At 43.9% G+C, this 24,919-nt stretch overlaps 1 protein-coding gene and 1 long non-coding RNA gene across 2 annotated transcripts; both read left to right on the top strand.

The window, feature by feature from the left end:
* The first annotated feature begins 5,565 nt into the window (after positions 1–5,565).
* On the top strand, positions 5,566–6,941 carry LOC138648084 (transcription initiation factor TFIID subunit 1-like). Its single transcript, XM_069737589.1, has 3 exons — positions 5,566–5,848; positions 5,944–6,163; positions 6,266–6,941. Exons 1-3 carry the CDS (start codon positions 5,566–5,568, stop codon positions 6,939–6,941), a joined length of 1,179 nt encoding a protein of 392 aa, XP_069593690.1.
* Positions 6,942–10,847: 3,906 nt separating this feature from the next.
* Positions 10,848–11,658, top strand: LOC138647104 (uncharacterized). Its single transcript, XR_011314878.1, has 3 exons — positions 10,848–11,108; positions 11,229–11,395; positions 11,505–11,658. It is a non-coding gene; the product is annotated as an uncharacterized lncRNA (long non-coding RNA).
* The last annotated feature ends 13,261 nt before the right edge of the window (positions 11,659–24,919 follow it).

Below are 24,919 nucleotides of genomic sequence, written 5' to 3'. Positions count from 1 at the left end.
CTGTATAAGCTTCCTCTTCCTGACGAGTGGAACAACAGGGAATTGTGTCTGTTTTTCCGCAGCGCTCTAAACATCACGCAAAAGACTCAACCACAAAAGACGACAACTTCATCATCAGTCGATAAGTAATGATTAGGATTAAGTCAAGAGGAGCAAATAAATTCGCATGACCCTGGTACAGTAGCCACGTCAATATTCTGTGGCCACCGTACGGAAGCACTGAGAACCTCTTCCGACCCAACAACGACCAAGGTGGCTCCACTTTTGATCGGCCGGCCTGGAGCGGTGTCCTCATTGTGGCGTGTGCACATACGACATCGCACAAGGCTGGCTAATCAAAACAGGAGCCGGAGATGCCAGCCAGTACAAGGCGGTTTGTAGGGCAGAAAAACACAATGAAGCAGCTCACCGGGTTGAGAAAGGCCTGGAATGAGGGTGCGGTGCAAGAAGACTTCAGGTTGGTGTCCTGAGCAAGTGGACTGTGAAAATAAAAAAGTGAAAAATCAAGTAACCACAAAATTCATTAAAACATCACATTTATTTGTAGATTCAAACCTGAAAAAGTAAAGCTTATAAAACATGTTAGCCCAACGGTCGACACGTTTCGAGCTACACTAGCTCTTAATCATGACTAGGCAGCTTGTAGGCCACCCGTCCGGCAGACACAGAATACTGATCCGACCACTGGACCGGGGTCATACAAATTTATTCACTTCTCTCTATAATTAAAATCTAGTAGATTGAAGGGCTATACTTTACGTGCCAAGTGTCCCGTTTTTGCCAGGACTCTACTGAATTTTTCAGAAACAGTTCAAGAAGATATTTAGTTTTCAAGGTCAAAAATGGGCAAAATTTACACAAATCCCACACATAAATTGGCATTTCTGGATGGAATTGGGGAAGTTCTAGATGGGATTAAAGTGATACTAACTTGTTTTGGCAACTAAAGGTTTTTCCAAAAGTTATTATCATCAAGAGACAGGAAAATGACAGCTGAGATCTGCACTGATCCTAAGAAAAGGGTTGTGAAATGGCCTGTAGGAATGGAGTGATGGCAGGACATGCGCACCTCTGCCCATTTATTCCCCCGGAGATAGACAAGTACAGCTCTTTCCAGGAATCTGATAAACTTTAAGGACTCGAATGATAGAAGTTCAGCACATTATCGTGACATACTAGCAAAACTCTTCTCATGCAGTAATCCACATCACAACCACATATAGAAGAAAACCTCTCCCGACATTAGTTTGTTTTGTTTTCTTTCAAAGTTGGACATTAGTTGCCACTCATCCTGGGATTATGTCGAGCCAAGGGGAAAAGTACATATGGTAAAAAGAAATATGGAGGGATGCTCCATTCAAAGATATTCTCTTTTAGAAACATTGGCACCATGTGTAGAGCCAAAAGATCCATAGTACAAAGCTGTAGGCTCCATCGCTGCCCTGCTGAGTTAATGAGATAGATATACTGCCCATGTTCCCCCTCAAAAAATAAGTGTAATTTTGTATAATTTCATTTGAATTGTGATATGCGTAAATATTGATTGTTGTCCTACAGTAGGTAAAGTTAAGTTTGGGACTAGCCCAGAGTAGGAGGGGCTAAGGGACAGAGATAGTGTCTAGAAAGCAAATCTAAGATCTAGCATGGACCGGAGTAGAAAAAAGGGAAAGTGACTGAAAGACAGAGTGATCGATAGGAGACAGGTCCTGAGAGAGGACGCCTAGAGTTTATAACTCAGAGCGGAAACGGGCCAAGACAGGACAGAGAACGTGAAACGAACAGAGTGCTAGAGCGTCACATGATAAAGGGAACCTGTCACCTGAATTTGGCGGGACCGGTTTTCGGTCATATGGGCGGAGTTTTTGGGTGTTTGATTCACCCTTTCCTTACCCGCTGGCTGCATGCTGGCCGCAATATTGGATTGAAGTTCATTCTCTGTCCTCCGTAGTACACGCCAGCGCAAGGCAATCTTGCCTAACGCAGGCGTGTACTACGGAGGACATAGAATGAACTTCAATCCAATATTGCGGCCAGCATGCAGCCAGCGGGTAAGGAAAGGGTGAATCAAACACCCGAAAACTCCGCCCATATGACCGAAAACGGGTCCCGCCAAATTCAGGTGACAGGTTCCCTATAAGTACCGGCCATACTGGCAGTATATTTCCCTAGAGGGGAAAGGAGACGCGGAACCGCGGGTTGAGTAGAGGACTCGTTAACTGGACTTTAGTACTGAGCTGGGTTGTGGTGAAGTAGAGAGGAACGGTAAAGACCGAACAATGAGGAACTGAAACTGAGTGAGGAAAAGTTCATGAAGATATGTGCCCCCTAACTACTGTACATAATTCCCGAAATCCTTAAGTAGTTTATTTTGGACTGGTAGTCTCACTAATTGAACTCCTCAACATCTGGTCCTGGACAACCAAAGTCATCAGTAACATGTGTCCTGCAAGGGTGTAGCGCGACCACACACCCAGCCAGGGCCACCACTGTCATGTAACATGCCGGGGCGTTAGAGATGGGTACCTCACCCACGTCAAAAGCCCCGCACCATGTTACATTGCCGACACCCAACACTACCTGCAGTCCAAAAATTTGTCGCAAATTGACACCAGTTCTTCCTTCCCTTGGGAATATTCAGGAAATTTTGCAGAAATTTTGAAACATTTTTTTTAGCTGAAAAGTCCAAAAAAAAAAAGATTTAAGACAAAAATAAAGATGATTTTTGACTTTGCGCAAAGATGATGAATCGCATGCTCCTTTTGGAGAAATCGGTACAGAAAAAAAGACGGCAGCGTATACCAAAAAGACAAAAAAGAAAAGCAACTTAAAAAAAAGGAAATGATTAACGTCCGTGACCATGGAATACGGTCGCGGGGGCATATATATATATATATATATATGACCCGTCGAAGCGCCAGCCAGGCGCGAAACGGCCGTCGTCTAGCCTCGCCGCTTTTCTTTGCTCAGCACCCCCGGTCGTGAAGATGTCTTTTACTTTGTGTGAATAAAGTTACCTGCACCGGACCTTCAGCGAGTGCGCTCCATTACTTCTTTGATATATATATATATATATTTGTTTATTTTTATTATTTTTTTTCTTTTATTTACATTTTTTTTTTACTTTTGTTATATCCATTCGGTCCATTCGGCTCCATTCTGGAGCCAAAGTCATATTGTAGAAAGTAGAAAGTCTGCTCCGTGCTGCGAACAAATGTAAGAAAAAAAAAAGCAGATCTTTTATTATTGCTCAATGTTCAGTTTCAGTCTGAACGGTTGGCAGAGGAGCAGATTATTTCGCCAAGTAAATCGGAGCGGCGGTGCATTGGCTCAGGGTCAGCAAATGAAATCAGTGACTCAGTGTAGGGGGCGCACCGCACCCTCCGAGCAGAAGGCAGATCTCACTCAAATCTCTACTGAAAAGTAAATTATTTTTTTACATTCCGATATCTATTCCCCAAACAGCCATTAAAGGCGTCCTGTTGGCATGATTTCATACATTGCCGTGGTGCTATGGCTCAATAGGCGCATGCACCTTTTTGGAAAACAACACCATTTTCGCAGAAATCCGATGCGCCAGTTCTGAGCAATCTTGCAAAGAAGCCATATGCAAATCAGGCTGGAAGTGCATGTGGGCGTGTCAATGCATTTTGTGATGCTTACCAGTAAAGGGACACGCCCACAGTGCACTCCTAGTTCGATCTACATATGAACTGCTGAGAATCTTAAATAGGTCCTGCTGACTGTGAAGGAAAGTTGTCAGAACATCTCAGATGTTATAGAAAGTTGTCAGAAATTAATATTGAAAATTTCCCGGCAATGATAGAAAGAGGTCAGAACACACAAAGCATCACAGAATGTTGTCAGAACATGCAAAGGAACACAAATAGGATAGAAAGTTGTCAGAAGATGGAGAATATCAAGGTTATGATAAGAAGTTGTCAGAACATGCAAAACATCACAGCTATGATAGAAAGTTGTCAGAACCTGCAGAACATCGCAGCTATGATAGAAAGTTTTCAGAACTTGCAGAACATTGCAGTTATGATAGAAAGTTGTCAGAACCTGCAGAACATCGCAGTTATGATAGAAAGTTGTCAGAACCTGCAGAACATCGCAGCTATGATAGAAAGTTGTCAGAACATCGCAGCTGTGATAGAAAGTTGTCAGAACCTGCAGAACATCGCAGCTATGATAGAAAGTTGTCAGAACCTGCAGAACATCGCAGCTATGATAGAAAGTGGTCAGAACCTGCAGAACATCGCAGCTATGATAGAAAGTTGTCAGAAACTGCAGAACATCACAGCTATGATAGAAAGTTGTCAGAACCCGCAGAACATTGCAGCTATGATAGAAAGTTGTCAGAACCTGCAGAACATCGCAGTTATGATAGAAAGTTGTCAGAACCTGCAGAACATCGCAGCTATGATAGAAAGTTGTCAGAACCCGCAGAAAATTGCAGCTATGATAGAAAGTTGTCAGAACATCGCAGCTATGATGGAAAGTTGTCAGAATCTGCAGAACATCACAGCTATGATAGAAAGTTGTCAGAACATCGCAGCTGTGATAGAAAGTTGTCAGAACCTGCAGAACATCGCAGCTATGATAGAAAGTTGTCAGAACCTGCAGAACATCGCAGCTATGATAGAAAGTGGTCAGAACCTGCAGAACATCGCAGCTATGATAGAAAGTTGTCAGAAACTGCAGAACATCACAGCTATGATAGAAAGTTGTCAGAACCCGCAGAACATTGCAGCTATGATAGAAAGTTGTCAGAACCTGCAGAACATCGCAGCTATGACAGAAAGTTGTCAGAAACTGCAGAATATTGCAGCTATGATAGAAAGTTGTCAGAACCCGCAGAAAATTGTAGCTATGATAGAAAGTTGTCAGAACCTGCATAACATCGCAGCTATGATAGAAAGTGGTCAGAAACTGCATAACATCGCAGCTATGATAGAAAGTGGTCAGAACCTGCAGAACATCGCAGCTATGATAGAAAGTTGTCAGAAACTGCAGAACATCACAGCTATGATAGAAAGTTGTCAGAACCCGCAGAACATTGCAGCTATGATAGAAAGTTGTCAGAACCTGCAGAACATCGCAGCTATGACAGAAAGTTGTCAGAAACTGCAGAATATTGCAGCTATGATAGAAAGTTGTCAGAACCCGCAGAAAATTGTAGCTATGATAGAAAGTTGTCAGAACCTGCATAACATCGCAGCTATGATAGAAAGTGGTCAGAACCTGCATAACATCGCAGCTATGATAGAAAGTGGTCAGAACCTGCAGAACATCGCAGCTATGATAGAAAGTTGTCAGAAACTGCAGAACATCACAGCTATGATAGAAAGTTGTCAGAACCTGCAGAACATTGCAGCTATGATAGAAAGTTGTCAGAACCCGCAGAACATTGCAGCTATGATAGAAAGTTGTCAGAACATCGCAGCTATGATAGAAAGTTGTCAGAATCTGCAGAACATCGCAGGTATGATAAAAAGTTGTCAGAACCTGCAGAACATCGCAGCTATGATATAAAGTTGTCAGAACCTGCAGAACATTGCAGCTATGATAGAAAGTTGTCAGAACCTGCAGAACATCGCAGCTATGATAGAAAGTGGTCAGAACCTGCAGAACATCACAGCTATGATAGAAAGTTGTCAGAAACTGCAGAACATCGCAGCTATGATAGAAAGTGGTCAGAACCTGCAGAACATCGCAGCTATGATAGAAAGTTGTCAGAACCTGCAGAACATTGCAGCTATGATAGAAAGTGGTCAGAACCTGCAGAACATTGCAGCTATGATAGAAAGTTGTCAGAACCTGCAGAACATGGCAGCTATGATAGAAAGTTGTCAGAAACTGCAGAACATCGCAGCTATGATAGAAAGTTGTCAGAACCTGCAGAACATCGCAGCTATGATAGAAAGTTGTCAGAACCTGCAGAACATCGCAGCTATGATAGAAAGTGGTCAGAACCTGCAGAACATCGCAGCTATGATAGAAAGTTGTCAGAAACTGCAGAACATCACAGCTATGATATAAAGTTGTCAGAACCTGCAGAACATTGCAGCTATGATAGAAAGTTGTCAGAACCTGCAGAACATCGCAGCTATGACAGAAAGTTGTCAGAAACTGCAGAATATTGCAGCTATGATAGAAAGTTGTCAGAACCCGCAGAAAATTGTAGCTATGATAGAAAGTTGTCAGAACCTGCATAACATCGCAGCTATGATAGAAAGTGGTCAGAACCTGCATAACATCGCAGCTATGATAGAAAGTGGTCAGAACCTGCAGAACATCGCAGCTATGATAGAAAGTTGTCAGAAACTGCAGAACATCACAGCTATGATAGAAAGTTGTCAGAACCCGCAGAACATTGCAGCTATGATAGAAAGTTGTCAGAACCCGCAGAACATTGCAGCTATGATAGAAAGTTGTCAGAACATCGCAGCTATGATAGAAAGTTGTCAGAATCTGCAGAACATCGCAGGTATGATAAAAAGTTGTCAGAACCTGCAGAACATCGCAGCTATGATATAAAGTTGTCAGAACCTGCAGAACATTGCAGCTATGATAGAAAGTTGTCAGAACCTGCAGAACATCGCAGCTATGATAGAAAGTGGTCAGAACCTGCAGAACATCACAGCTATGATAGAAAGTTGTCAGAAACTGCAGAACATCGCAGCTATGATAGAAAGTGGTCAGAACCTGCAGAACATCGCAGCTATGATAGAAAGTTGTCAGAACCTGCAGAACATTGCAGCTATGATAGAAAGTGGTCAGAACCTGCAGAACATTGCAGCTATGATAGAAAGTTGTCAGAACCTGCAGAACATGGCAGCTATGATAGAAAGTTGTCAGAAACTGCAGAACATCGCAGCTATGATAGAAAGTTGTCAGAACCTGCAGAACATCGCAGCTTGCTGACTGGGGCTGTGTAAATAAATGGCCAGAAGGTCCGTTTGTTCGTCTGTTCCTCTTCCTGGAAATGTTAACTTGCCCATTGGGCATTATCGTTATCATTACTAACAGTCTGTGGCCGAATTTACTCATCCGTGTGCACTGCTGCCAGTACATGCACATAGAAGTGTATGGAGTCTGGTCACACCTGCAATACTGCTCCAGCAGCTGAAAAAAAGTAAACGTCCTGGACGGCCACATTCTCCCCCTGATCTCCTCTTCTCCCAGGTGTAAATTAGGCTGCGGAGGCTCCGCCTGGTTTGTGCTCAGTCTCCTGCCCGAGATCACACATGGACGGTCAGTGTCTATTAGCTCTTTCCATTTGGTGTGGGCACTGTGTCTGTGAGGTAGCGTGTCTGTGGACGCTGTCTATGAGGTAGCGTGTCTGTGGACGCTGTCTATGAGGTAGCGTGTCTGTGGACGCTGTCTATGAGGTAGCGTGTCTGTGGACGCTGTCTATGAGGTAGCGTGTCTGTGGACGCTGTGTCTATGAGGTAGCGTGTCTGTGGACGCTGTGTCTATGAGGTAGCGTGTCTGTGGACGCTGTGTCTGTGAGGTAGTGTGTCTGTGGACGCTGTGTCTATGAGGTAGTGTGTCTGTGGACGCTGTGTCTGTGAGGTAGTGTGTCTGTGGACGCTGTGTCTATGAGGTAGCGTGTCTGTGAGGTAGCGTGTCTGTGGACGCTGTGTCTGTGAGGTAGCGTGTCTGTGGACACTGTGTCTATGAGGTAGTGTGTGGACGCTGTGTCTATGAGGTAGCGTGTCTGTGGACGCTCTGTCTATGAGGTAGCGTGTCTGTGGACACTGTGTCTATGAGGTAGTGTGTGGACGCTGTGTCTATGAGGTAGCGTGTCTGTGGACGCTGTGTCTATGAGGTAGCGTGTCTGTGGGCGCTGTGTCTATGAGGTAGCGTGTCTGTGGACGCTGTGTCTATGAGGTAGCGTGTGTGTGGACGCTGTGTCTATGAGGTAGCGTGTCTGTGGACGCTGTGTCTATGAGGTAGCGTGTCTGTAGACGCTGTGTCTATGAGGTAGCGTGTGTGTGGACGCTGTGTCTGAGGTAGCGTGTCTGTGGACGCTGTGTCTATGAGGTAGCGTGTGTGTGGACGCTGTGTCTATGAGGTAGCGTGTGTGTGGACGCTGTGTCTATGAGGTAGCGTGTCTGTGGACGCTGTGTCTATGAGGTAGCGTGTCTGTAGACGCTGTGTCTATGAGGTAGCGTGTGTGTGGACGCTGTGTCTATGAGGTAGCGTGTCTGTGGACGCTGTGTCTATGAGGTAGCGTGTCTGTGGACGCTGTGTCTATGAGGTAGCGTGTCTGTGGACGCTGTGTCTGAGGTAGCGTGTCTGTGGACGCTGTGTCTATGAGGTAGCGTGTCTGTGGACGCTGTGTCTATGAGGTAGCGTGTGTGTGTGGACGCTGTGTCTATGAGGTAGCGTGTCTGTGGACGCTGTGTCTATGAGGTAGCGTGTCTGTGGACGCTGTGTCTATGAGGTAGCGTGTCTGTGGACGCTGTGTCTGAGGTAGCGTGTCTGTGGACGCTGTGTCTATGAGGTAGCGTGTCTGTGGACGCTGTGTCTATGAGGTAGCGTGTGTGTGTGGACGCTGTGTCTATGAGGTAGCGTGTCTGTGGACGCTGTGTCTATGAGGTAGTGTGTGTGTGGACGCTGTGTCTGAGGTAGTGTGTGTGGGCGCTGCGTCTGCGAGGTAGTGTGTCTGGGGGGGGGTCCCCATGCTGTACGGTGTCATCCCGAGCAATATAAGGACTCGCTGAGTTCTGCCTCATACCTTGTGATCAAAATGTTAACTAAAAACCTTGTATTCATTTTTGTACATTTTGCTCAGCTGCAATAAATCAATGCTTAATATTTGTATGTGCGCACCATGTCGTCTTATACTATATACGCCAACAAACAGACCTGTAGAAATGAATGAAGAGGTGGTTGTGCATGCATGCGACTGGCCTAACCCCGCAGAAGTGAATGGAGAGGTGGTTGTGCGTGCACGTGACTGGTCTGATCCCATAGAAATTAATGGAGAGGTAGTTGTGCATGCACACATTTGGTTTGACCCCATAGAAGCGAATGGAGAGGTAGTTATACATGCACATGACTGTCCTAACCCCGTAGAAGTGAATGGAGAGGTGGTTATGCATGGATATGACTGTCCTGACCCCATAAAAGTGAATGGGCACTAGCTCTCCATTCACACAGAACTTTGAAACCCCTGTTCTTCAGATCAGTAGGGTCCCCTCCCCCCATCGTGACACTTCTGAAATTAAAGGGGTTGTCCACTGCTGCACAACCCTAGCTTAATCAAGTCAGGACCCCAATTCAAAAAAACAAAAAACAATGCCCAGTCCCCTCTCACAGCAGCCCCGATACTCCTGGTTAATGCCATGGTAATTTTCCAGCAGCGGCTGCTGATTTCCTCCACAATGGGCACTAAATCAAATGTAGTATAACATGGAGTATTATCGTTTGGGTCTGGTTATAGATGTGCAGCTTGTTACCGGCTCTCCATAGAAGGAGGTCCCGAGAAAAATCCCCCCCTCTACATCCATATTCCCTAACTGGGACTTTTTAGGGCTGTATAAATCGGGCTGAAATCTGCGATGCACGGACTGGCCTGCGGTTCCCTGAAGCGGAGCATGTAGTGATGATGAGCGAGCATGCTCTTGTCCATCCAAGTGTCTTTGGCGTGCTCGAAAAAAATGTTTGAGCAGTTGCATGTCTCGCGGCTGTTGGACAGTACCTGCATGTCTCGCTGCTGTTGGACGGTCCCTGCATGTCTCGCGGCTGTTGGACAGTCCCTGCATGTCTCGCGGCTGTTGGACAGTCCCCGCATGTCTCGCGGCTGTTGGACAGTCCCCGCATGTCTCGTGGCTGTTGGACAGTCCATGCATGTCTCACGGCTGTTGGACAGTCCCTGCATGTCTCGCGGCTGTTGGACAGTCCCTGCATGTCTCGCGGCTGTTGGACAGTCCCTGCATGTCTCGCGGCTGTTGGACAGTCCCTGCATGTCTCGCGGCTGTTGGACAGTCCCTGCATGTCTCGCGGCTGTTGGACAGTCCCTGCATGTCTCGCGGCTGTTGGACAGTCCCTGCATGTCTCGCGGCTGTTGGACAGTCCCTGCATGTCTCGCGGCTGTTGGACAGTCCCTGCATGTCTCGCGGCTGTTGGACAGTCCCTGCATGTCTCGCGGCTGTTGGACAGTCCCTGCATGTCTCGCGGCTGTTGGACAGTCCCTGCATGTCTCGCGGCTGTTGGACAGTCCCTGCATGTCTCGCGGCTGTTGGACAGTCCCTGCATGTCTCGCGGCTGTTGGACAGTCCCTGCATGTCTCGCGGCTGTTGGACAGTCCCTGCATGTCTCGCGGCTGTTGGACAGTCCCTGCATGTCTCGCTGCTGTTGGACAGTCCCTGCATGTCTCGCGGCTGTTGGACAGTCCCTGCATGTCTCGCGGCTGTTGGACAGTCCCTGCATGTCTCGCGGCTGTTGGACAGTCCCTGCATGTCTCGCGGCTGTTGGACAGTCCCTGCATGTCTCGCGGCTGTTGGACAGTCCCTGCATGTCTCGCGGCTGTTGGACAGTCCCTGCATGTCTCGCGGCTGTTGGACAGTCCCTGCATGTCTCGCTGCTGTTGGACAGTCCCTGCATGTCTCGCGGCTGTTGGACAGTCCCTGCATGTCTCGCGGCTGTTGGACAGTCCCCGCATGTCTCGCTGCTGTTGGACAGTCCCCGCATGTCTCGCTGCTGTTGGACAGTCCCCGCATGTCTCGCGGCTGTCGAGACATGCAGCAACGGCGAGTCGAGCATTTATTTTTGACCACGCCAAAGACACTCTATTAGGACACGATATTGGTCTGATTTATACAGTTGTCAAACTGCCCCTTTAAAATCCTTTTCTCATGTCCCATCCAGAATGACCAGGTGGGAAAGAGCGCCTCCTCCCCTTCCCATAACAGGAGGGAAGACATGATTCCCCGACTTCCCAGGACCTCCTCTACAGATACAATGTTACTTCTTGTATTCATCTATTTACATTTTTTTTTCCTTTTTACACAAAACGGATGAAAGCAAAAATGGAGGAAAAAGCCCAAATCTCATCAGCTCGGCCCATTTACCTGTCACCCTCTGGCTTTAAAACGGTGAGCAAAAAAATGTGTTTTTGTTCTCCTCCTTTGTCAGACAGAACATTAAAGTCTCCGGGGTCAGGACCGATGTCAAATAAACAGTTTTACCGTTTTTGCTCTTTTTTTTTTTTTAAGGTGGAAATTGCAGATGAGACGAATGTCTCTGGCACACGATGTGCCCTCTGGTTCCCTGACGTGATTGATGACCGCTCCAAACAATCTCTGTTTATTCAGCTTTAAAGCCGACATACGGTTCAGTTTTTGGAAGTATCTCTGATTGCACAAACAGAACGTATGGAAAGGTAGAGCCTGCGCCCTACAGGCAGCCATTGTCCCTGTCTATTCATCACTTTGGTGCACAAAAAGCTTTATTTTTTTTTTATTTTTATTTTTTATTAATTTTTTTTTCAGGGGCATAATTACTACTTCCCGCATGCAAAAATAAAAAAGGGTCACGGCACAAACCTTGAAGAAGGTCAAACATTTCCGATGTCCTTACATTCATTCTTTTATCTGAACTCTGTTCTCTCTACACCGGCTGCAATATGTAATTATTCCCAGTGAAGCGGCTAATAAAGGAGATCCCGGACACAAAGACGCTTCGTAAACTGTTGTTTTTTTTATATATATTTCCATATGTAGATGCATTTACTGTGTTTTTTTTTTTAATATATTTCCATATGTAGACGCATTGTTATAGCTGTACAAATAGCTGATACTGCCCCAAATATATATATATTTTTTGGTTTTTGTAGGCATAAAAATTTGTGATGATGGAGAACTAAAATGCTCAAGCGCTCGGCACTCGAATCGAGCAGATTAGATACCCGGATGGACTCGACTCGAGTGCTAAGTATAATGGAAGTCAATGGGAAACTCGAGCATTTGATAAATCCTAGCTGTCTTCAAACCCAACTACCATTACCCCGATTGACACCGCATCAGGTCAACCGGGAAAAGTCTGGCAAAGCGCCAGAATTGACAAATCTATTGTGGTGCGCCATTTCTGAGTTGGATGCATGCTTGTATTTTTAGGATGGGAAAGGCCAAATAACCAAGGATCTTCCCAGCCTAATATAAGCCCACAGCTGTCTGCTTTACCTTTGCTGGTTATCAAAAAAAAAAGTGAAGACCTCACATAATTTTTTTCAATGAATTTTTTTTATTAGGTTAATATACGCTGTGTCAAGAATGCTAGTAATACTGATCATAGACGCGCAGCCTAAGTCTTGAAGGAATGCAGCCGGCTAATCATCGTAATGCCAGTGGCCAACATAACTACGGCTTTACCGTGTATTGCAGGCAATCCCCACATGTTTAATGGCCACAAAACAGGTGGGGCAGGGTGCTCGAGCCCCCGTGATACTCAATCAAGTAACGACTATACCTCAGCACTTCGCTGCTCAATCGAGCAGTGACGAGCACTCTCGTTCATCACTAATAAAAATGCATTAAAATAACAATATTGCACATGCCCTTCTTCAGGGATATACGTAGAAGTCCATTTGGGTATTTTCCATGAGCCCCTGCTGACATTAAACAACCTATTAAGTCTTCGCGAATGTATGCAAAAGCAAAATTGGGTGACAGAAGACTAACCGCTTAAGATACAGTGAAGAACAATGATCAAGGCATCTAAGGGGTTTAGCTGGTGCAATCAATCTCAGTAGTGACCAATGGGTGCCTGCTGTGTGAAACAGCCGCCACCACAGATCCTCTTTATTTTACTTATATGGTGGACGTCAGGAGAAGTGGGTGAAACGGAAAATATGTTCATCACCAGCCACCGTAGCAGTCATGCGGGTGCCGGGCCGGCAGCCATTTGCGGTATACCACTGCCCTTCCTATCGTCCATTATTTTTGCAGAAAATAATATAACATGTCCAAGGCTTTGAGTGATAGTTTCTTTAAAAAATTATTATTCATAATTGTGGAAATATTTGTTAAGAAATTGTATTAGGAGCAGTTGCTTAAAGGGGAGGGTTAAAATTATTTTTTTTCTGGAACCTGTAGGATATGGAACACATTGCTACTGTCGAAGGGGCCAAGCTACTATAATGGGCACAATCCTTTTAATTGGCATCCTCATTGTATAATCTCTTTATCACAAGTTGACTGCAGGGTGTTCCAGCAGGAGGAATCTAACATTGAAGAGTAACTGTCTTAAACATCTTTTCTTTTTCCCATAAGTCAATAGTACACGTGAAAATAAGATACTTTATGATGTATCTTATTAAAGAAATCTGCTTCTTTCTCCTCCTGACACTCTCAAAATTTGTCTAGGCAGTTGGTGCTGATAAAGTTCTATGGAGAAGGGAGGAGCAGGATGTAGAAGACAGACATTCTGCTGCAAGTTCACCTAAAACGGTTTAAGAGAACTTGCAGCGGAATGTCTGTCTTTGTCTAGGTCCTCCCTTATCCATAGAATTTTATAAGCACTAACTGTAACTTCCCAGCTCAGTAATGGGGAAACCGGGCTTCACTGAATACAGTCTTTTCCCATGAATTGAGTATGAAATATCAGACCACGCACTTTCTGAAGCCACTTTCCCCTCCACGTCCATTGCCCCCTCACTGTACCCTGTTTCTCGCCTCGTTACCGGCCTCCGTAAATGGAAAAGTCTCCTGGAATAGTTCGATCTCGAGGTTGGCAGTCTTTTCTATGAATCCAGGAGATGTCCTCTTATTCCAGGAGTCTTCTGAATGTTGTGGATGTCGGATTTCTACAAAGCTGTACTTAGGCTTTCCTTCATCCAGACCAAAAACTAAGTTTGTCTCCTGTTATATATGCTGTAGCTGCAAAATGTTTGGTTACACCTGGACTCTGGCTCCTGGAGCAAGCGGAATCCTAAAAAAGACACCTAAAGGGTGTCGGCACACAACTTCTTTTCCACCTGGAATCTTCTTGAAAAAGCGCTGAAAATATTGAACATAATGCAAGGCAATGTCAAAATGGCATGTTTCGCCTTTTTTTTTTACTCCTTCAGGGTCCAAAAACCTTACAAGAAGCAACTTTTGTTTGGAAGACGCTCTACTTACTTCAAACTATAGAGCGAAGATGCCGGCAGTAGACTTGCTGCAAAAATGACGGTAAAGCCGCTTCAGGAAAAAGACAGCTGGCTTTTTTCCTGAAATGGCTTTGCCTTGGAAAGCTTAACAGCTTCTTAAAGGGAACCTGTCACCTGAATTTGGCGGGACAGGTTTGGGGTCATATGGCGGGGTTTTCGGGTGCTTGATTCACCCTTTCCTCACCTGCTGGCTGCATGCTGGCCGCAATATTGGGTTGAAGTTCATGCTGTGTCCTCCGAAGTACACGCCTGCGCAAGGCAAGGGTGAATCAAACACCTGAAAACCCCGCCCATATGACTCCAAACCTGTCCCGCCAAATTCAGGTGACAAGTTCCCTTTAAAGACTCCATGTGCACGTTCCCAAAGGGTTTTGGAGCTCCAAGGTCCTATTCTCCATCCCTGAGTGTCCTCCGATCATTTCTAGAACACTGTGAGTTCCTGGCTAGTGGTTAGCGCATGTGCTGGGAAAAGGTGTTATCGGAGCATGCTCGGGTGCTAACCGAGTGTCTTCGGCGTGCTCGAATAATATGTTCAAGTTCCCGCGGCTATATGTCTCGCTGCTGTTCGACAGCCATCACACATGCAGGGATTACCTGTTTGATAGCCAATCCCTGCATGGTTTACCGCTGTCGATCAGCCACGAGACATGCAGCCGCGGGGACTCAAACATATTTTTCGAGCATGCCGGAGACGCTCGGTTAGCACCCGAGCATGCTCTGATAACACCTTATCCTTGCACACTCGCTCATCACTAAACCTGCCATTATTATGCATGTTATTTGGTATATACTTATCAACTTTTGAGGGAAGGCATCCAGTAGGACGACAAGTGGTGGCAAAGTGCGATGTGGTGCTGTCCGGTTGCACAACTTCTCAAGCCTCAAGAAGTTGCCCTGATTGCCTTCACCGGCTATGCCATTGTTTGACAAGTCAATTTTCTCTTTAGCAGGTGACCTTTTAGGCATGGCCAACCGATAAGAATACGCCATGGGAGAGTAACTGCCTTGAATAGGACCCTTTGAAGAAGCTGTAGACCAGACGTCGGCCACCAGGTATGACCTAAGAGTTTATTAAGAGGTTAGAACTGAATTAGTTTTCTGTTATTTAACTTTAATACCCCCTTCCTATGAAAAATGTTCATCTAAATGGCACCGATCACCGGTCCTACCCAAGACGTGGCAGGAGAAGAACCGGTTAAGCAATTAAAAAAAATCCTCATTTGTGATTAATTCAAACCCATTAGGCTTATTGCTGCCATACAATTACCTATAGAATCTCGCTCGCATGGAGTTTCCAAGATCAAAGTTAGCAGAAAGTCAGCATGTAATTAGTTTCCTGCTTTGGAGCATTAGGTAGAATTACTGCAAAGAGGCAAAACTATCGTTTTATAGGGACCCTTAGGGGATTTATAATGATCATAGACAAATATATGCATACAATATCAGTTGGTGTGCGAAAATTTAATTTTAGTGGGGAAAATGCGGTTGAAGATGATCACAATACATGGGGTTGTTCTTATTTTAATATTTGAGGATGTTATTATTAGAGAATTGTATCAAAAGATATGTCACCGGGGAGAATGTATCATTTATAAATCGCTAATGAGTAGAAAACTGTTTTCGCTCCAAGGTAAAAAGACATTATCTGTTCTCAATATGCATTGCTTATCAAACGCAAAGAAATGATGACTTGGAAAAATACAAGTGAACGTCGTCGCATTGCTTGTGTTCCTGATAAACAACGCGGGCAGAGGATGATAAAAGATGCCGAACAAGCACAAGGGGCCGTGCCGGCTGCAGGGCAAATCCGGGTTCTTCACAGTCATATTTACCTTGTGATAATTTAAGAGAGATTTTGCGCATCTGAAAGAATCTCCTACCATTTCACGTCTACAGCTCCTATGTAGAGCTATATATATACATCATTTTGCTACGTGTAGTTTTAAAGGGACTCTGTCACCTGAATTTGGCGGGCTCTGTTAGCGGTCCGATGGACGGTGTTTTCTGTTCTTTCATGCACCCCTTCCTTTCCCGCTGGCCCGCAATATTGTCTTGAATTTGATTAGGTTTCCTCCGTAATACACGCGTGCGCAATGCAATCTCGCCTTGCGCACGCGCAGTATGCTTTGTCCAACTGCGGGCAAAGCCGAAAAGCATTAGTGCGCATGCGCCGGCGCACTATGTCCCGGAAGTCTTTCGCTGTGTTCCGGGACATAGTGCGCCGGCGCATGCGCACTAACGCTTTTAGGCTTTGCCCGATGTTGAGCAAAGCATGCTGCGCTTGCGCAAGGCGAGAATGCATTGCGCACGCGTGTATTACGGAGGAAACCTAATCAAATTCAAGACAATATTGCGGCCAGCAGGAATGGAAAGGGTGCATGAAAGAACAGAAAACACCGCCCATCGGACCGCTAACAGAGCCTGCCAAATTCAGGTGACAGGTTCCCTTTAGCTCTCCAACTAGACTTTTTTTTTTTTTTCCCATCTGCCTTCTTCTTGGTCACCACGTTTGTCCTATCATATCTTGGCTTCCTTAGACAGATACATCTGGTTTCTCCTAACTTTCCTGTGGTTCCTGCACTTCTGACCCATGGGTACCATCTTTTCCCGAAAATAAGCCCTAGTTTGATTTTTCAGAATTTTTGGAGTATGCTTGAAATATATACGATAAACCCTACTCCAAAAATAAGGCCTAATTACTAGTGATGAGGGAACGTGCTGGAATAAGGTGTTATGTGAGCATGCTTGGGTGCTAACCAAGTGTCTTCGGCGTGCTAGAAAAATATGTTTGAGTCCCCGCAGCTGCCTGTCTCGGGGCTGTTCGACATCCACAACACATACAGGGGTTGTCTGTTTATGACCGCCCTCCCGGTGATCACCGTCTGCTCCCTTCCTCCACAACTGCCAATATTTAAAATGCTAAATTCGTGCCAAGAAAGCTTTGCACCTCCGAACACCCAAGAGAGCAAAGTACTAACTTTTTTGAGCCATTTTGCTTTAAATATAATTCGCCCATTTTGTCATCCAATACATTGTCCTGAAAAAATGGGGAATATCGGGACTGTTGGCAAATATGTTCCTGACTTTAACAAAATATGGGGAAAGGAAGAAATAAGAACCATGAACTATATTCTGCCATATAAGCCCATCATTGCTAAATTCACCATTGACGTCAGGTTGTCCATCATTGGGGCCTTTTTCTTGAAGGGGCTAAAAAATAACTTTTGCACTTGGGTTTCATTAAAAACGTTGCACCCCTTGCCTTCTACAGCTTCTGTCTGCAGAATGAGCTGAGAATTCATCAGTATGATTATCTGTAACTCCTTTTTATCTGACTTTTTTCCGAGCTCCTCTCAGCCGATTTATAACCATCGACCACATCAAAATTGAAACAAAGAGCTCCGTAAAAGCCAAACGGGGTAACATTTTTAATGAAACCCAATTACACAAATGATTTTTTAGCCTCAAGTACATGCATTTTAGGTGAAGGCAAAAATAAAATAAAATAAAAAAAAAATCCCTGAGTTGGACAATTGATAGTCAAACGCACAGCCAACAAAAATTATAATAAAAAGTTTAAAAAAAAGGAATTAAAATATTTAGTAAGTGTAAATTTTTCTATTTTCCCTTTTATTCTTTGATGTACAAACCCGATTCCATTATTTAAGATCAGTGCGCTACATAAAAAAGAAAAGTTTATGAATTAGAATTTTGCTGTCTGTCGATGAAACGTTTCATTTTCCCCTTACAAAAAAAAAATGCAAACATTTGACTTTTATAAGGTACGGTGTGCATGTCTTGATTTTCCGAAGGCCGTCCTAACGTAACCAGTTCTTTTTATATCCTCTGTCTACAATATTCCACATTATTTCTTCCTTACTTGGGAACGTGTTCCCGAGTCACTGTGTAAACACAGATGCAACCGACCGTAGGGCTATTTGTTTCCTCTAGAGCGATTTTATCATACGGACCGTGATCTACACGGTGTCTGCGGAGAAACTTGTACTTTGCGGAAAAGGCTGGTGGGTGTATGCGGCATAAAATATGAGCCGCAATCTTAACAGTGAAGTCCCTTGTTTAACACGTCCTCGGAAATAAAAAATAAAAATAACTGGGCCAATGTTTTCTTATTTTAAATAAACTCTCAAGTCAACCTTAAGCGATGCGGAATATGTCCAGGCTGCAGTCATAAACTTGACTGGTGGGCAATTGCTCGCTCTTGTGAAGGTACAGTATTGATCCATCGAGGATTGATCCTGTGTACTAGCTACTCCGGAACATCTGAGATGCTCCCGGAAAAAAAATGGAATTCTCCCGCGAAGTTGAATTACTAGGGTGCCAAAAAGAGGCCTTCCGGAAAGTCTGTTGCATGTGATGCTTGGATGTTCCATCATCACCAAAAAAAACAAAAACCTCCACCATCCAAATCGCACATTTTAGGGGTCATGAAATGGTTATAGCATAGGCTAAACTTATAACCCCTTATTCAAAAACTTCAATAAAACTCAAATTAAAGCAAGTTCAGAGAAGAGCGACCAGAATAGTGAGCGGACAGCAAACTATGTCCTACAAGGAACGGTTAAAGGATCTGGGAATGTTTAGCTTGCAAAAAAGAACGAGAGGAGACTTAATAGCTGTCTACAAATATCTGAAGGGTTGTCAGTGTAGAGGGATCATCATTATTCTTATTTGCACATGGAAACAGGAGAAGCAATGGAACGAAACTGAAAGGGAAAAGATACAGATTAGATGTTGGAAAAAACGTTTTGATAGTGAGGGCGATCAATGAGTGGAACAGGCGGCCACGAGAGGTGGTGAGTTCTCCTTCAATGGAAGTCTTCAAACAGAGGCCGGACAGACATCTGTCTGAGATGGTTTAGTGACTCCTGCATTGAGCAGGGGGTCGGACACGAAGACCCCGGAGGTCCCTTCCAGCTCTAACATTTTACGATTCTATGAAGTTGTCAAGTGTGATCATTGACAAATATTAGGTGTTACAGGCTGTGCACGGGTTGGTTACTTGTGATGAAGTCGGGTGACTTCGAAACGCGTTGCTGGTGAACCGCATAGAATATTCTTCAGTCTCCAGGATTCTTCCGTTAGTTATCATCAGCAGTGCAACCCACTTTTTTTCCATTCCTGTCTTTTATCAATAATTGGTTATGTCTCTAGATTGAGCTCCCCGGTCTGGTCCACTCTTCCTCCCAAAGAACTGAAAAATTCTACTGAGTGCCATGTTCCTCTATGATGGAAGAGCATAGAATATGACTTTTTTTTTTTTTTTCTCTAGAATAAAAAAAAGCGCAAAAAAAAAATCAAATCCCAAATTGATACTGTTTATGAAAAGGATTCTTGGATGTTTGTTGGAAAACCTCTCTCTATTCTTCCATGTTTCCGTGTTATCCTCATGTTCTCAGAAAGGTTCACAAGTACAACCAGAAAAAAAAAAAAAGGGGTGAATTGTCCCGCAGAGACGGGAATTTGGGCCCAGATATGAAAATATGCATAGAGTTTCCACCAGGTTATATAGATGTAGAGTAAAGAGGGTTGTCCGGTGATGTCCAGTGCCATTTCTGCATCGGAAGGGAATGGTGACAGCGACGTTTAGACCCGCACGCCTGACAACACTCATGTATGCATCTTGGCGTTTTCGTGGGTTGTAATGTTATTGGCAATCTTTCCCTTTCCAATGCAGAAGAGAGCGGCGCTGGATGACCTCTTTTAATGAAATCTGTCACCATGTTTTTGTTATGTAATCTAAGAGCAGATGATGTAGGGCAGGGGTCCCCAACTCCAGTCCTCAAGGCCCACCAACAGGTCATGTTTTCAGGATTTCCTTAGTCTTGCCCAGGTAATAATTGCAGCACCTGTGCAATGCAAAGGAAATCCTGAAAACATGACCTGTTGGTGGGCCTTGAGGACTGGAGTTGGGGACTCCTGATGTAGGGGAAGTGACCCTGATTCCAGTGATGTATCACTTATAAGGCTGTTTGCTGCAGTTTTCATAAAATCCCTGTTTTCCCTAGTGCAGATATAGCAGTTCTCTGAATGCTGAGCTCTGTAGAACCCTCACCCACACCACCGATTGGCCGCTTTCTGTAGAGAAAAAGCTGCCTATTGGTGGGGGCGGGGTTAAACAAAACAGGACTAGATGGCACAAGACAGCTAGTCCACTAATCTCAAGCTGATAAAACACCAATTTTTATTGAAACTATAACAAGCAGCCTGGTAAGTGACACATCGCTGGAATCAGGGTCTCGGTTGCTACATCAGTCTGCTGTCAGAATAAATAGCAAAAACCTGCTGACAAATTCCCTTTAAAGCATTCTTGTCCTTTCACAAATCCTGTAGCAAAGCATGGTCTTGAAACCTCATCCTCGCAAGTTATTACTGTCTCTCCTTCATTAGCATTCATCCAGCACTATAGGATCTGGAGCATCCTTTCACTCTTTACCCAACATGCATTGTGCCTAATATAACTGTATGCAGGAGAAGAGCGAGACTAAGACCCGTCCCGGCTTCCTGTAATCCGCCTGTGTGTCCGCTGCTAGTGACGGATTACATGACCATTAAATCACAGTTCCCAATGGATTAATAGATGCTGTGCTGCCTCTTTATAGCATGAAAAGGAAGAAATCGGCAAAAGTCCAGCGTAGAAGGAAAAATCATAAAAATTCTCCCGTCCGTTTTTATCTTCATCGGTTTTGCACTTGAAGATAAAGCAATTGTGATCCCATCAGGTGTGAATGGCGCACAGTGGAGGAACGCCGCCGCCGCCGGTGCGGGCCCTTGCCAAGGATAACATCTAAACTCTCGGCTCGAATATTAAACAGGTAGCCGAAAGTAGTTGTAATTTTAATTAAATCGCTTCTTAGGAAATATTAGCTCTGGTGTCACTCAACTTTTCCTATTATTTTTCCTCCTGGCTGACGTCTATTTTTACACCCAAATGATATCAATAAAGGAAAGAGATGAAGACGGGACAGAAAATAAGTTGTATAAAGCCCGTAACTCCGGACATAAGATTATTAAATGTAGCTGATGAAAATCAACAAAGGAGATATGCCACGAAGAAAAGGATTATTGCTCAAGGTCAGGGACAAAAAGTTACCTAATGAAACTTATTAATATATGTTAATTATGAGCTGGTCGCAATCTCCTGATTTCCGAGCCCTCTTACACCGCCCCGCTTCCGTGTACGTACTGGACACAGTCTACCACCGCTAATGATCTGCCCCAGGCAGCCAGCCCCCTTCTCTATGATGACCGGCTCTGGTTAATGAACTGAGCTCGACTTGCTCTATTATGGTGGAGTAACGAGAAATGGCAGCCGGTGGTTTAGATTCTGCACCATGAGATATTCCGTTTTAAAGATTCTTTTACATATCCACATGTTGAGAACTGCTGCGTATCTTGCGCTGCCTGGAAACGAGGAGAAGCTGCGCATCCTCCGCGCTCTATTCTCTTCTATAAAAGTTACAGAAATTGTACAGCCACTTCTAAACCCCCATAGGAGTGTATAGCGAGAGCTGTGCTAGACGGGACCACATTATTGAGAGGAGTGAGAGGCTCAGAGGATGGCTTGCATCAATTAGACATATATTTCATATGCTGTGGCTATGCCGTAAATGATTGGGAGGACCCCATTTATACATATGGGAAGAATCATCAAGACTGGCGATCTTGGAGTAAAGAGGCGCTGAATTGATTAAGAAGCACACACCACTGGTGGATCCTGTGTTATCTACTGTATATAGAGGTGTTATCAGTCATTGTACAGGAGGAGGAGGTGAGCTGTGACATCACCTATTGTGAATGGTGGATCCTGTGTTATCTACTGTATATAGAGGTGTTATCAGTCATTGTACAGGAGGAGGAGGTGAGCTGTGACATCACCTATTGTGAATGATGGATCCTGTGTTATCTACTGTATATAGAGATGTTATCAGTCATTGTACAGGAGGAGGAGGTGAGCTGTGACATCACCTATTGTGAATGATGGATCCTGTGTTATCTACTGTATATAGAGGTGCTATCAGTCATTGTACAGGAGGAGGAGGTGAGCTGTGACATCACCTATTGTGAATGGTGGATCCTGTGTTATCTACTGTTTATAGAGGTGTTATCAGTCATTGTACAGGAGGAGGTGAGCTGTGACATCACCTATTGTGAATGATGGATCCTGTGTTATCTACTGTATATAGAGATGTTATCAGTCATTGTACAGGAGGAGGAGGTGAGCTGTGACATCACCTATTGTGAATGATGGATCCTGTGTTATCTACTGTATATAGAGATGTTATCAGTCATTGTACAGGAGGAGGTGAGTTGTGACATCACCTATTGTGAATGATGGATCCTGTGTTATCTACTGTATATAGAGATGTTATCAGTCATTGTACAGGAGGAGGAGGTGAGCTGTGACATCACCTATTGTGAATGATGGATCCTGTGTTATCTACTGTATATAGAGGTGCTATCAGTCATTGTACAGGAGGAGGAGGTGAGCTGTGACATCACCTATTGTGAATGGTGGATCCTGTGTTATCTACTGTATATAGAGGTGTTATCAGTCATTGTACAGGAGGAGGTGAGCTGTGACATCACCTATTGTGAATGGTGGATCCTGTGTTATCTACTGTATATAGAGGTGTTATCAGTCATTGTACAGGAGGAGGAAGAGGTGAGCTGTGATATCACCTATTGTGAATGATGGATCCTGTGTTATCTACTGTATATAGAGGTGCTATCAGTCATTGTACAGGAGGAGGAGGTGAGCTGTGACATCACCTATTGTGAATGGTGGATCCTGTGTGATCTACTGTATATAGAGGTGTTATCAGTTATTGTACGGGAGAAGGAGGAGGTGAGCTGTGATATCACCCATTCTTAGAGGTGTTAATTTTCATTGTAATCTTGCCTGTTGTGGTTAGGCTAAGTGTTGTGGTCAGGTAAGTATTCTGGATAGAGCAGGAAGTACAAACCTAATCTTAGACCTAGGGACCAGTGTGAAAATTACAGGATTTCTGTTTTTTTGCTGTGTTTTTTTTTTTATACATAATGATATGATACATTAAATAAAATGTAATTATTAAAAAAACAAAAAAACATTAAAAATAAAACCTGAATTTCAGCAGCAGGTAATTTTCTGATGACCATTTCCCTTTGACCTGGGTGGAGTGTGCTTGTGATGGACAGAAAGACTTCAAAGCTGAGAATAACATCCCGGGTTGGGTTTCATAGAATACGTAAGTGTGTAAAGTCAGTATTTATAATAAATAACTTCTAAGTGAGATTTGTCCTCGGTGTCCGCCCGTTCCAGGGATAAAATGAAGGGCTTGCAGAAAGATTTGGCAGCCGGAGGAAAGTAGATCCACCTCCATAGATTTGTTTTGTATTAAATAGCTGCCTAAAATCTTCAGAAACCTTTTTTTTCCACCACAAACACAACAAAAGAAAACAATTTGACATTTCTCCGCGCACGTTCCAAGTGCTGATTGGCAATCGACTCCAACCAGATGTCTTTACGAGCAGCCAACAGGCTAATATTATTGTACTGAGATCTGGCTCCCCGCACGGCGTCATTTCACCTCTGATACGGCTTCACGTTTACACGTCTAATATTAAGATAATTACATTATTATCGCCCGTGTAAAGACGCCTTCCCTCACCGGCCCGGAATCCACTGGCCAAGTTTTACACGTAAATTTTCCCAATTAATTTATTGGCACCCTGATTATTTTCCTAGGGAAGCGCGGCCGGCGTTGCTAGCAGAAAATAATAATTATTGTTGGTAGAATCCATCGACTCCATCAACTCTTCTTACAAGTCACCAGCCAGACCAGCAACTATCACCTCTTCCTGCCAGTTCCGTCCTTGCCAACCTTGATTATTACACCAGTCAATCTGGTGGAAGCCAAACTCTGCGCTGATCTAGGCTGAAGTGATGGAATAAGAGGACCGAGTACATAAATAATGAGGGTTTATCATTTCTTCTGATCTCCCACCATTTAGGAGAGGCCCGGGATCCTTTTTCACTCCGGGGGACCCAGTGATCATTGGATGTAGGGAGAAAGCATGAGGTGCCGGATCCTAGGAAATCCAGACATCTCTGCTATACAGGCAGGAGGCTTCACTTCCCCTGTAACTGGTGATAATATACCAGTCCCAGTTACAGGGGAAATCGACAATAAAAAAGGATGTGCAATATATGTATGTGTGTAGTATGTCTGCAATATACACTGCGTGTGAGTATATACATGTGTGTATATATATATATATATATATATATATATATATATATATATATATATATATATATATATATATATATATATATATATATATATATATATATATATATATATATTCATATATATATATATATATATATATTCATATATATATATATATACACACGATACGTGTGTGTAAAGTGTAAAACTTTGTATGTATGTTAGGGTGTCTATAGATATATACATATTAATGTGTGTGGATAAAAAAAAAATTATATATATATATAAATATATATAGGTGTGTGCATATGTAATATTTTAGTGTTTCATATGTTTTTTTTTTTTTTAATTTTACGATCTGATCCACATGCATCATTCTTGCCTTTTATCAAGCTGTAAAAAAAAAATCTAAGTTACAGGCAACCCTCAAATTACATTCAATGCAGGAAAATAAAAGTTTCCTTTTTGGACAGCTTTGGCATATTACACAAATGCAAATGATTAGACTTTTATTACATTTCAT

Source organism: Ranitomeya imitator, chromosome 8 (assembly GCF_032444005.1).
Source record: "Ranitomeya imitator isolate aRanImi1 chromosome 8, aRanImi1.pri, whole genome shotgun sequence".
NCBI lineage: Eukaryota > Metazoa > Chordata > Amphibia > Anura > Dendrobatidae > Ranitomeya > Ranitomeya imitator.
This window is presented reverse-complemented; position numbering and strand designations above follow the sequence as displayed.